The sequence below is a fragment of the Manacus vitellinus genome, unplaced genomic scaffold (genome assembly GCF_001715985.3).
Source record: "Manacus vitellinus isolate BGI_N305 unplaced genomic scaffold, ASM171598v3 scaffold_43_pilon, whole genome shotgun sequence".
NCBI classification, from domain to species: domain Eukaryota; kingdom Metazoa; phylum Chordata; class Aves; order Passeriformes; family Pipridae; genus Manacus; species Manacus vitellinus.
This window is the reverse complement of record NW_021940560.1, coordinates 4,189,633-4,204,016: the sequence shown is the minus strand read 5'-3', so window position 1 is coordinate 4,204,016 and position 14,384 is coordinate 4,189,633. Positions and strand designations below refer to the sequence as shown.

General features: G+C 38.4%; 1 protein-coding gene across 1 annotated transcript in view; it reads left to right on the top strand.

The window, feature by feature from the left end:
* ARHGAP15 (Rho GTPase activating protein 15) overlaps window positions 1-14,384 on the top strand; it is a 331,248-nt gene that overhangs the window by 163,025 nt on the left and 153,839 nt on the right. Inside the window, exons 7-8 of the mRNA XM_018078934.2 lie at window positions 4,623-4,721; window positions 6,560-6,686. Coding sequence (XP_017934423.1) covers window positions 4,623-4,721; window positions 6,560-6,686 — 226 coding nt within the window. The remainder of the gene's footprint in view (window positions 1-4,622; window positions 4,722-6,559; window positions 6,687-14,384) is intronic.

The window sequence follows — 14,384 nt, the reverse complement described above, 5'->3', positions numbered from 1 at the left end:
TTATTGAATTTCTGCACGCAGAGGTATCTGTCAATCCAAGTTTAAATCACTTAGTGTTCACCACAAGCTGTGTGAGTCCCAGGTGGCATCAAAATTTCAGTTTTCTGCACTGAATCTTGCACTGGATTAGCAACTGCTGAAGTTTCCACGCTCCAAAAGCATCCAATAATCCAACATTGAACCATTGGGGTAGGATATATGAAGCTTCACCCCAACAGTCCACCAACTTGAACAATGGCTTGTTTCAGTATTTGGCTGAAATAAGAACTGTGAGATGTTTTTTTGGTGGCCATGCATGAGCTATACCTGAGCCACACACTTCCCAAGCTGCTCCCTCTGCTCCCTTTTGCTCGCTGCAGGGTACAGACTAAGTTTCTTTTGCTGCATTTCTCCTTCCCCACAGGATTCTTCACTTCCTGTGTTAAGGTTTGTTCTTGGCATTGTCTGAAAATTGTTCATCACTGCCAATAATAGTTCTGACCACCAGAGATGCATAAGTACACTTTGAAGTGGGTGAATCAATAGGACGGGTTTGAATTTTTGTTTTGCTGTGTGAATTTATCGCCCTTTCCCGTATCTCCGTAGAGTGCCCATCAGTAGGATTGCTAAAATTGCCTCCATCCCTGTCCTGCAGTTAAAATAAATTTAAGAATGAATGTATCTATAGAAATGCATATTGGTAATGAACTAGAGGGATATCCTGAAGGAGACATTTTTCACAGCAGTGCAGCAATCCTCAGACCTGACTTTGCAGGAAAACTGTGGACAGAAGACCCTGGGCTTATCTCATGGCACTTTTCTGGGTTTTATCTGCTGTTTTTCATTGGTATAAGCATACTCTGAAATGGAACAGTCTCTAAGACACGTTCCAAAAGGTGATCCGGGTGATCTCTAAAGGTTTGGAAGTCCTGGAGGAACACAGCCATGCTCTGCACGGTAGTATGTCCCAATGCATAACCTAGCACAGGAAAAATATATAATTTATAGGATTTTTAAGAACTGGTGATCCTAGGTAGCATCCAAAGTATATTTATATATTATAAAATAGTAAAGGTATTAATTAGATAGAGTGTCCTTTATTTCTTAAGGCTACAAGGATATCTTTCTGTTTAATAATATAGGACCTTGTTGAACACCACCTTGGTACATCATTAAGCTGACATGCAAAAGAAGCTCAAGCCTCCATTTGCAGCTTTATAAGGTGACAAGAGAAACCCTTAATAAACCACAAATAGAATATCAGAAAAAGTGTTTCACACCTGCCCCTCTCACCACTTCCCACACGGTGTTGGCAGCCCAGCAGTGCATTGAATTTAGCACACATTTACCTGTGGCGAGCCTGTATTTTCAGAGGATCAATGCTTAGCAGCAGGACAGGATAAAACTACTGTGTGAGTGAATTCACCCTTTGAAGTAATTATTCCAAGGTGTTGTAGCAAAAATAGAGGGAATCCAGGCAGCCTGGCTCTCCTATAGCCAACCTGAAGGGCATGGCAAACCAGAGGGTTGATGTCAGTTGTCATTCCTCATGGGTATTTATTGCTGACAGGAGCAGCATCATTCTGCCTGGTAAGGTAATGCTAATTCCAGACTGTAGCCTTTGCAAAAATGATGGCTCAGAGAGAGGGATTTCGGGAGGTATTTAAATAAGTGAAGTACCTGGCACAATGGAGTCTGGCAGCTCTAGATAGAGCACTTCATTTTTATTTTTTTTTTCCCCCCAGATTTGTCTTTCATTTGTTTCCCTGGCCCCTCTGTTTGTTTCAGCAGTGCCTGACACAGGGATGGTGTGTTAACAGGCCTTAATATTGAACAATTTCTGCTTGTTGTTAGTTATACATCATTTAGGGCTGTGATCATAAATTGTTCAATCACGAGGTTTAGTCAAAACCAGCATTCTTCACTGATGTCTTTTCCCAAGGGTGTTGAAAATTTGATTGTTCAAAGTGCAAATATGGTTTAGCAATCCCTTCCAAGAGCCATTTATCAGAAATCCTAAGGAGGTAATATATAAAAGTGGGATAGAAAACCTGCACATTAAATGGGATTTACCAGCCAAAGCCTTTGGAACTGCTTGCCTGTGAATGACTGGAGTGGAGCAGAACAAAGTCAATTACTGACTGTAATTAAGGAGTGGATGCATTTAAACTGTAGAGAGCAGTAGCAGTCTTCTTGAAACTGTCTAGTTACTCTGAAGATTAGTCTGAGGAAAGAAAGAAAAGGACCTGAACTACATCTTACAGAAAGTATATTTTAAATGAATTCTCTTCCCTCCATTCTATGATCTGTTTTTACAGATTTGTTCATAAAACACTGATAATATATGATTATCAAAATAACACATTCAGACAAAGAAACTTTCAACATGTATTTTGCTTTGGTCTTGTTAGCAATGGAGTATCTCTTTTGCATATCATACAGTGCAAATATTTATGCAGTGCTGAATACTTGTATTTTAATAAAGCCTGAATTTACTGAACGGAAGGCTGAACTATGTTGTGTCCTTTTTAAGCCTTCAAAATACAGTAAATCTAATTACATATGTTGCTCTTACTTTGAAAATGTTATTCCATTTTATAATTTTAATAATGATTTGTTTATACTGCGAGAGAGGCATTAGATTGAATTGTTGCCTGTGTTTAGTCTAATTCATATCTGCATGTATACATTAATAAATTGTGATATCATATCATACATTTTGAACTCAAGCCTTGCCGTGTGAGCTGGGCACAGAACTGGAGGTCAGCTCTTTCTACTGCTCACCTTAAGCTGAATTTTGGCCTTTTATGTCCTTTCTATAAAGGGAAGGGTGAGTGTGTGAGTAGCGATTAACATTATATCTTGTGGACTAATAAGGGAATTAAAAGTCCCCTAATAAATAACTGTCCCATGTGCATGGGGAGCAATGGGGTGGCTGGAGTTTGCTCCTAATGGGTGCAGAAGGGACAGGATGGGATGAACATCTGCAGCCAGGCAGCGCCCGAGCCAGGGGACCATTCCCACATTCTCCACAGTGCTCTCACAGGATGTCTCTGCTGGAGCTGCACTGACGGGATTTTCCTTAATGCTGATGACTTTGGAAACCTTCCTTGCAGGCATTTCCTCAATAAAGGCAGGGTTTTGGACAATTAATGAGACATTAAGCTGTTGTTTTGTTTTTTAGGTTTTTTTCTTGGTAGTATTTCAGTTTTAAGGAAGATGCAGGGAGTACCCAGGCTGGTGAGGATCTGCTGTTTCTTTTTTGCTTCAGTAAAAACTCTTGACACGGTGGAGATGCAGTGAACAGTAGCACTTCATGTTGATGGATTTACATAAATAGGCTGTGCTAGGTCTTAATGGCTTTGCTCTGCTTTTCCTCAAACTTTGGTCAGAAGGAAATCTCTATTGTCCACTATGTTCAGTTGTTCTCTGAAAAAAAACTGAATAGGTTTTGGTGACTAATACCATGTTCCAGTGAACATCCCAACATGCAGACATAACCTGCATCCCCAAAACACTGAAACTCAACTGTCCAATTCCCAAATGTGGATGTTACATTTTGCACAAGCAACTCTTAGTAACAACAAAATAAGAAAAAATTTTGGTTTCGGTGCTGGCAGGAGCTGAGCTGGTTTGGAGTGTGGGCATGATGAGCTCCTGTCCCTTCCAAAATGTGGTGGGGTTGTAGTCCTTCATTCACCTGTCTGCAAACACAGACAGCTGTTTTGTCTTGTTCATGCTCTGTGGCCTCAAACACCTGGACTTCTGAATAATCCTGGGGCAAAGCCTCAGTTTTGCCATCTGTAAAATGATTGTTTCAACCTGTTGTGTGAAGTACCTGGAGGTTTCCTCTGGTGAAATATATAGATAGATAGATATGTAAAATAAAAAATGATGTATCATTACTATCCCAGTGGTTTACAGAAGTTCAGACCAACAGCATATACATGCATATTTCCACCAAATATTAGGTTAGGCACTGAAATAGCATTATCAGGGGATTGAATGTTCTTTTGATAAATATTCCCAGTGAGTGGGTCAAAAATGTAAATCGACTTCTATGCAGACAAACTGGGGATTTTTTTTTTTCATGATAAATGGGCTCCTAATTACTCTGCTGCAGCCATCTTTGATGGTATTTTTTTTTTTTAATGTGGAAGAGTGACATTATTAATTTTACCAAAGTGCTTGGAAGTGGACTCCGGAATTTCAGGTGTATAATATATGTGCAAATTCGAGAATGATGGTACCAGACATAAAAATAATAATACTAAAATAGAAAACTGCAAATAGCAAGAAATAATTCTCTTATTGCATTCATTTCTTTTCAGGGTGCTCTAATTTCATTTGAACTGTGTCTTAACGCACTGAGTTTCCTGGCTTTCCTTTACTTATGTCACATTCCCATTATTTTTGCACTATTTGTGTTCGGTGGTTGCATTGCTGAGACAATATCTCGTTTGTTGTGACATATTCAAAACAGTTTTCAGACAGAGGTTCAAAACTCCTCAGTAACTCAGCACTCCAGCAGATAATTCTTGGTACAAAGGAAGAGCACTTGGGGGACCTAGGAGGGAAAACAGAGGAAAATCATCTGTCTGGTGTGTGCTTTACTTACCTGTGTGTGTCCATGCCCTTCCCAGATCACGACAGTGTCAGGAAATGAGTTCCTCCTCCAGTCGGATATCGACTTTCTCATATTGGATTGGTTCCACGCTATCAAAAATGCAATTGACAGATTGGTATGTATTTGTTTTGGCTGTTACCTTTATTAATTAAGATGTAGCAATTTCAACTTCATTTGCTCAGGCATCTCTGCAGGTTTTAGGCAGTCAGCAGCTAGCTAGACGTTCCCTTCTCTGAAGGACATAAAAATATGTATGCAAATCTACTAAAAAATGTCAGATAAACAAGGTTGTTGCACAAAAATGTCATTTGATTCTTGCCTCAAAACGGAACGCTACATTTATTTCTCTGAAATAACAAGGACGTTGGCTTGCTGAGGGTTGTAAAAGCACACAAGCACTTAATAACTAATGAATTTCTGCTTTTTCTGTTTATGCAGCCTACAGTATATAATCTTCAATAGAACTATTAATACATTTGAGCCTTTTATGAATTTTTGTATTACTTATTCACAAGAATAACACTAGCAAATAATATTCCTTTGTAACTGATTGCTGTTATTCTCCCAGGAAGGCTGGGGGTTTTCTACTAGAAGTAAGCAGGGTTGCGTTTTATTAAAACAGTTTTTAATTACCAAAACAGCTTCAGCTGTAGCTTTTTCTTTCTTTTTTGCCACTCTCAGTACAAAATCCAAATGTCTTCCTGCTATCTCTGCCTGATCCAAGAACAATTATTTTTTTTTTTAGAGGGCACTGACTTTCCTTGTTCACTGCAGAATCTGGTGAGAGAAAAATATCCCCATTTCTTGCATTTTTCAGTGGTTTTGCTGCAGTGGAATTTGCAGCCTCTTTGAAAGGGTTAATCTGAACACAGCTACTGTTTCCTTAAAGAGCTACAAACATTCTATTACCCTGAGGCTATAATCAGCCAAGGAAAGTTTGATCTGATGATGTATGTCTTCATATTGTGCATTTCATTGGGTGTGTGAGGATATTGATATCCGACTGAAGATTTTGGGGTGGAGTTTTCCACGGAGAGTCAGAAAAAAAAAAATTTTTTTTTTTGGCATATTATTCAGCTAAACATCTAATAGACTTGATTATATATATTATTTTTAGTGTAGCTATAGTAATATCGTGGCATCAGAGCCACAGCAGCAGCAGCTGGTGGGGCACAGCTGGCCCATGGCTGGGGCAGGGCTGGTCCTGGCCGAGGCTCTGCTCTGCCGTGTGCGCAGGACAGGATGTCACCACCCAGCACTCCGTGGCCACTTCACCCCTGTCATTTCATTCAGTTTTAAAACTTTGAACGAGTGTGGAAAGCCTGGCAGCTCTCCGGGCTGTTGGGATGGCTAAATCTCACCTGACCAAATGCCATGGGAAGAGACGTGGCTTTCGCTGAAACAGCAGCTCCTTTTTTCGTTTATTCTTTTGCTTCTTTTCCCCGTTAATTTTCACATTGTCTGCCAGCGAATTAGAGAAAGAGAGAAGCCCCCCCAACTACTTCATAAGCTTAAACCAGTAGAATTCAAACCCAAATTTGCAATGATATTTGAAACAATTGTGCTTGTAAGAATATTTACTGTAACTATCTAAATCAGAAAGGCAATTTAAACGCCCTTCCTCTTTGCCAGCATTTGGAAGTAGCCTGCAATGTGGAAATAATTTTGGTCTCTAAAGCCTAAAGAAGCAGGCCTTTTGTTTTCCTCACTTAAATGGGAATTTATCTCAGAAATTAAGATCAGTCTGTCAGGGCCATAAAAGCTCTACCATATGACAAATTTTGCATTACACTTTCCTTAAATTATATACTCCCTGCACACTTGCTCTGTGTGTGTCTGTGAGCTTCTGTACTGGCATTCTGGAATCTCTTGCTTCATTCTTACAAATAATCATTTTATTAAAAGCATACACATATGTATATATATATATATATATATATATTCTTTTCCCAGCCAAAGGAACAGAGACTTACATCGAGAAATTTGGAGTTCAAACTCAGAAGATCCTCCAGCATCGAATTACTGAATAGCTTAGACACTGAATCCAAAGAGCCAAAGCCTGAACACAGAAAATCTTTAAGTAAGGCTTTTTTCTTTCCTCATTTTTCTTTCCTTTTTTTTTTTCTTTCCTTTTTAAATAACTATGCCATTACAGGCTAAGATAATTTTTATTACATACAGAATGTAAGGAAGATCACTGAGAATTTTAAAACTGAATATGTTCTGCGCTGATATACATAACTTGCATTTAAGTAAAGACAGTTACTAGCTCCACACTTTTAAAGGGTGACACTCTCTCCTAAGCAAAATAAATTTGTTTAGGAGCAAAGACATTTATTTAAGCCATTTATTTTTAAAAATAAGCAACATGAGCCCTACGTTAATGGTCTGTTGCAGTTGCTTTGTTTCCATTTTAGTAAAATACCTAAAATTGCCACAGTAATTTTGTCTGTTTTGTATTTATACACTGAATTGCTGAAAGAATTGACATATCCTCTGCAGCCGACAATCAGTGATGTATCTATAATTTTATGGAAGATAAATTTCAGGGTTTGATGTTGGTTTTTGTCAGTGTGATTAGCAAAGAAAGTGATCTAAAACTGGAAGGGCTGTGCTTTTACTCCACTGAAAAGACTTTCCCAGTCTGTGCCGAGATGCTTGTGACATCGTGGGCAGCAGCCGCAGGAGCTGCTGCTGCTGACCCTGAATCACACACTCAGCAATTTTTTAATTTCACCCTCTCCCTCGAATTTTTGTTTTCCTTCTTTGTTTGGCGGGAGATTCACATCCTGCTCCCAATGGCAGCGCCGTGACAGCTTTAGACTGGCAGGCTGGTATGAGATACCTATAGGTACTGAAGGGCTGTGCAGGAATTTGCCTGCACACATTTCAGAGCAGGATCAAAGCCTGAGATGTTAAGAAAAGGGCTGCACTAAAAAGGCCCAACATGGCTATTTTTAATGATAATTATCCACACAATCATAAATATATGCACACATGCGTGTGCGTACACACAAATAGAGACTCATTAAATAGTCTCTTTTTGCAGATCACAGATTCTTGTTGTTGTTTTCCTATTATCTTGGAGGTTTGTTTCTTTTTTTTTCTTTTAAGTTTTTTTTTCTTTGTGTTATAAAATATAAAGTAGCCTGAACGTAGCTGGTGAAAAATTGTCCCAATATCTTTGTACTGGGTGTTACATTGCATTTCTCAGAGGAAGAAAAATAAAACTGAGAATATAGTGAGTTCTGAGGGTCTGATTCTGCTCTTATTGTATCGAATAACAAAATGCCCATAAACTGTCTCAGCACTCGGGGAATTTTTATTTATTTATTTAGATTTCTCACATATCTTTAAATGATAATTTGTCAGACAAAACAGAAAAAGTGACTATGAGCAGTGACAGAGACTTAGTCTATGTTTCTTTTCAAACCTTAGAGAATCCTGAATAACCTCCGTTTTGTTAAAGGCTATTTAAACTATTAAAAAAATGTGAAAATATCTGCTGTGAAATCTCACTGAATCGAAGCTTGCATTTAAATACCGTAGATTGGATTGCTTCTAAAATATGTATTCAGAACTTTTTTTTTTTGGCCCCTTGAGATCAAGCAATTATGTGGAATTAGAAAAATCATATTATTCACTTACTTATTAGTAGTCTAAGCACAAACTGTATTGTCAGTTTTCTGCCTTTGGCTTTCTGTGCCCTTAATGTTCACACAAGTATCGTAGCCAGAATTATCGGCAGCTAGAGCCAAAATTGCTTTAAAAAGGCATGAGAACTGGTAATGACACATTGTTAGCAGTTAACAGGTGGTCGTTTCATTGTCCAGTTTGACTGCAGAGCACAAAGATATGTGCAATATCTGCAAGTGTGTTTATAAAGTTCTTACAAAGTTTAACGATTTTATAATTTTATAGCCCTCTTACGTTATTGACTATTGCCAATGCCAAATCCAAACAAAGGAGATTTTTTAACGATGGCTTAAGACTCCTCCAGTTTAACACAGAAGATGAGCAATTTTTGATGTGTTAGAAGACCAGCCCCCTGCCCTCATAACGTTTAATGGAATATTCAGACAGTTCAGACCCGTTTGTATTTACCCTCTCTGCATTTTAAGGGCTGTAAAAAATGTCCAGTTTTAGACTTGATATTACTGCACCATTCTTTTTTTCTTGTAGCAGCACAAGTATATAAAGAACAGGTATATTCTAAGCAAAGCACTTCATAATTTACTCTTTAATTTAAAACTGGGGAGACTGCCCCTAGAGACTTAGTAGCAGGAATTTGGTTTTTATGTCTAATCCTAATTGCTTCTGCTTACAGTACAAGGACAAATGGTAATTCTCTGTTATGCTCTTTGAGCTGTAGACACTGATTTCACTGAAAATTGGGCTCAAACTGCCAGGTTCAATTTCCAAAGTTCACAGAGTGGCTGTCCTCTTGGTCACGCAGCTTGTCAGTGGCTTCCCATCCAGTTTGGTTTCAACTCATGTTCCAGTTGAAGTTTTCTTGAGCTAAGAAGAAACCAAGGATGGCCTTGGGGAGCATTACCAAAATATGTAAAACTGTGAGCTTGTTCTCAAATACATGGAGGGAGATGACTCTTTATTTTATGGTGCCAACTATTTCACTGATTTAATTTATGCAGCTAATGCTGGGTCAGAAAGAACATGTTTTTCATTCCAGCAGCCTCCCCCATTAGAATAAGTATACATTTGGTGCAAGGAAGCTGCCTCCCAGCACCTCTCCTTTTAATGCAAACAAGTGTTGTTCTAATTTTAAAAATTAGTGTCAGACTTCATAATTTCCAAGTAATTCAGTTATCATTCAGACCACAGGTTTTTTTGTTTGCTTTTTTTTCTCCTAAGTTTGCCAAAAAAACCCCTCTTAATTAGTACCAATTATAATTGGGTCTGCTGGTAGGTGGTCTGCCATGTTAATTTTGCACCACATGAAACCAGGCACCTGGGTGAGACTGAAAGCAAAAATGCTGTCATGGTGCATGGGAAGTAGAGAAAGGATCTGGGATGTAGGGAAAAGTTCTGTGCATGACAGGATTCCCAGAAATCATTCATCTCTCCAAAAACCAGGGGACCTTACTGTGTCTGTGGACTACAGGACCTGTCAGGACAGTTGTGTTGTGGGTAATGAAACCAAATCCACACTCTCCGCTAAGAGTATTTCTTTTCTTGCACATGGTCGTGTCATGGTTTGCATCATCTGAGCCATTTTTGGCCACCATCTGGGAATTCTGTCACTCAGGAGGGACCTCTTGTGGAAGAGCCTGGGCTGGAGTTGCTATTGATTGTTAGAGGGGATCAATTCCCCTTCTACTCCCCCTTTCCTGGATGGAAACAAACAGCTCCGCAGTAGGAAGAGTGCCCTTTGGCTACTGTATCAATCTGAGGGCTGCTCTTGTCAAAATGCACAATCACAAGCTTGATAATGCAATCCATTCCCAAAGCACTATATTTCCAACCTGTTCTCCATCATTTCCTTATGGCGTCACATTTACTCAGTTCATCACATTCTTATTAATATTTTAGGTTTCCTTGAAAGTGATGGAATTCTATTTTTATTACAAAAGCAACAAGAATAAATACTAATTGTTGTCAGTTATTTCCTTATGTAGTGGGAACAGTAATCTGTTCCTCAGCTTTAAGTTGCCAAAGCAAAATAATGAAATATTTTAGACATTTAAAAAAATCTGTGATATTAGATAAATGTAATTTGATCTCCTTGTTTGCCACATAAAAGCTGGAACTGCCTGAATTGATAAGATTGAATTGCATTATTTTTATTGTTTCTGCTCGCATATTTTTTCCTTATCTTCGAGAACACTTTACTTAAAACCCAGTGGTTAGTCATGCAGCCCTTGCAAAGGAGTCTGGAAAATCTCCTCCATGTTTGAATTCCAGCTTGAGGTGCCAAAACCAGAGCATCAAGATTTAAAAAAATATATAAATATATATACACATATACGTGTATGCGAACAGGAATGTCTGGGTAAGTTGTGCAGTTGCTACTCGTGATCATTTCAGTTTCTCAATAAAAGTAGTCAAGGATCCAGCCATCATTGTGCCAGACAAAAAGTGACACCAAAGTAAGATAATTCCAGCCCTCAGCTTGAATAAGGACAAGTTGCAACAGGTGGAAAAAGTAGACAAAAGCAGGGGATGGAAGGAAAAGTCGACAGTAAAGCCGACATGTCACGCGTATTAAACAGCAGGCTTGGGATTCCTTTCCACTCTTTGGAAGGATCAGGGTCTTAGCCCCAGCACCCTGGCCACCAGCCAACTCAAATAATGATATTTTCCTTACCTAAATTCCTCCTGGAATTTCAACAGAGAGTGATGGATCTTTTAGTCCCAAAGGGTGATGTTTTGCCCTTGGGATGCCACAGGCTTTCATGCTTCCCTGAGGAATGGCCTCGTAGCAGTGTCTGGGCATATGCCTCCTAGCATCTTTTTAATGAGGAAAAAAAAATAACCACCTCTGGATCATGATTACGATTTGCCTTCAGAGGTATTTGTTACAAAGTCATCTGGGCTTTGAAATCTGCTTTGGTTTCTTAAAAGACATGGGTAAAGTCAGGAGCTTACTGTCCTTAGTGTTTTACCGTGGAATATGTGTGCTTTAAAATTGACCAAAATTGCTTTTCTTGTTTCATTCACTTTTCCTTACTTCAGAAGGCTGAATTTTGAAACTCTAGTATGGCATGCATTTATCCCTTGGTGATTATTAAATCATCCAGAATCCTCTCTGAATGCAGTTTGTTAGAAAACTAAGACTGTACAATGAGTGTGGGGAAAAAAATGCCAGCAAGCAAAATCCCATTTTAGTCTTTTAGTGGACATGATGGAAGAAATGGAGAACTTGGTGGAGTTTTAAACCTCCCTGGCTCCATGTAGTGCTTGCTCCTTCCCTGGCTAAAGCTTCTTCTGAGGACCTGCTCAAGGGTTTAAAGTTTGTCCCTGCACACAATGGGGTATTTCTGTGGCAAAGACCACCTGGCTGAGGCTGTTGTTTCTCTGCAGAGGGAAGGGATTGGCGCCAGGGCAGAAACACGTGGATTTGCACAGCTTTACAGAGTAATAACAGAAGGGAAAAAAAGCCAGGAACTTATTTTGCTGAAGGCATCATTGAGAGATCCTTGAAAAAGGCCACCTAATTACAGGCGGGGCTGGGAGGAGCCTGTGGGAGTGTTTACTCTTCCTCTCTAACACGCATGAAGGAGGGTAGTGAGAGAAATATTTGGGATGAGGACCTATCTTGGATAGAAAGGTTTTTACTGGCCAGCCAATCGTCAAGGGCTGATTCTGTGGTAGCTAACAGTGGTCCGTTCACCGATGTAATGTCTGTGAAAAGGGGTCTAATTACCAGGCTACTCAGGGCAGTGGTGGAATCACCATCCCTGGAAGTGTTCAAAAAAGGTGTGGATATGGCACTTGAGGACAAAGCTTAGTTGGTGAACATGATGGTGGTGCTGGGATGATGGTTGGACTCGATGATCTTAGAGGTCTTTTCAACCTTTATGATTCTATGATTCTAAATGGAGCTGCAAAAGTTGGAAATCACTCCACTTCTTTGTTAGCTCTGATGAGGTCTGAATTCTTTCCCCTTCCCGGCCCATTTATTTCATTTAGATGTGAAGTTCAAAGCCAAATGGATGCTATTTAGGGACTATTATTACATGACAATGTTAGCATTATGTATAGGTCAGTTTTACTACTTTTAATAAAGCCAAGAAACATAAAGCAGTAATGTATATTAGTGCAACATTACCAATGGCAACAATTAAAACAGAAAGCAAAATGAAAACTAGGTGCAAATATGCAGTTTCCTGCTGCAATATTAATTTTGTCACTCTGCAGCTTGTATGTTTCTGGCATTCATTTTTATTGCATCAACAAGAATGCAGTCAGCTTCAGAGACTGAAAAAAGATCACAAAAAGAAAATGCAACATGCTGTTTCTGCAGGGTGGAATCACTCATTTGGACTATAGGGACTAAACTTATTTTTTGACATATTTTTACTGTCATGTTTCTCTGCAACATTAAGTGTAGGTATGCTCTTTTCGTAGAGCTTAGGAAAATACTGATTCAGCAACAAAGGAGTAATAATACTGGCATTTTGGAAGCAAAACATGCCAAATTCAGAAACAAATTGTGTCATTTCTCCTGATAATAGAAGATTATGTTGCACCCAAAATCAAAACTGGCTGTGACTAGTCCTAAAAAAAAAAAAATACATTTTTTTCCTGAATTTGAATATCCTGTTTCCATCAATTATACTGTAATGTTCCCTTAATTCTTTGTTTTATTTCTACTTCACTCTCCAAAATCCTTCCAGAGTTTACTATTTGGGTTGAAAAAGCATATTTTTAAATTGGGCATAACCAACTTCCATATAAACATTTGGCAGGGAAATCCATGCATGTTCACTTAATTCATTTTTATTGAACCAAGTCCAGATTTTTAGTCAGGAAAAAGTTAGATATTAATCATATCTGAGCAGGATCATTAAATTTTCCTTTACCTACTAGAACAGCAGGGTCATTATAGAACCATGAGAAGTTAGCTCACTTATTAATCTTTACAATTACATAAAAGTGATCATTTTTATAGTACTTAAGAGTAGCTCTAACCCATTACGTGAAGAGTATGTGGGAATATTACAATATAATATAATGTATTATTATAGATGTGACCTGTGACTCATTGGTCTGCTCACTGACACACAACTCTCTGGAAAAGTTATCTGTTTGAGGTTGGATAATCTTTAATTGTTTCATACTCCTCATGCTCATTTATGGGGCATACTAGTAAATAGGGAGCTAGTCACTGAGTTATTAATTACCTCATTATTACTTAATTATCACCATTGCATACTTCATTTTTATGGGGAATTATATCATAAAAGAAGGTATTTTATGCTGCCCACCACAGTTAAGTATGAATGACAGTGATAGCTAATGTGGGATTGAGTTAGTTAAAGAAAATCAGTCAGAAATCCTCACTATAGATTACTATCCAGTTTCTTCTGCCTTTTCCAGCTAACACTTCTCATCCCTGACTTTGAAACCCAACAGTTTAAACTCGGTTCTTGTTTCAGTGGACTAATCCCCTTTCATAAATCATGTTCAAGTGCTGAAATAATTTGCACATCGTTTAAAGAGTATTTACTTTGAAACATTCACCTCAAGCCCTTTTGTATATCCTTTCTCTCCAAAGATTTGTAGTATTTGTTTTGTTCTCTGAGGTATAAAAGACCTGGGTAAACTTTATTCCTGTTGTTTCAAGATTAGTGAAATAAAATGCATATTTATTCAACTGGGACTGAAAGGAGCTTTAGTAAAGACGATCATACATACGACCCAGGGGAATGTCATAATACAAAATGTCTGTCTTAAAATCTCTTTAGGTTTGTTCAAAACACTATTGAAGGACTTAAGTTTAAAGAAAAAAAAGAAAAAGGTTGCAAATCCATATTCCTTCTCTGTTCCAAAGAAGAGAGAGACACCATATATTTTTCTTAACAAAATAAACTCCTACGTGTGCGCTCTAGATGAATTTGATATGGAGAAAAGTAGAAACTGGATAGTCATGATCACTCTTAAGTCTTTTCCTACTGAACTATGGATACTGACATAGTCTTTAAGAAAATTACATTTGGGAAAAATGTATAGCTTTTGTTTTGAACACACGCTTGCCTCAGAAAAAGCAATCACAAAGAAATCTTGGGCATTTTAGGCATTATTGGAATCAAGCAGT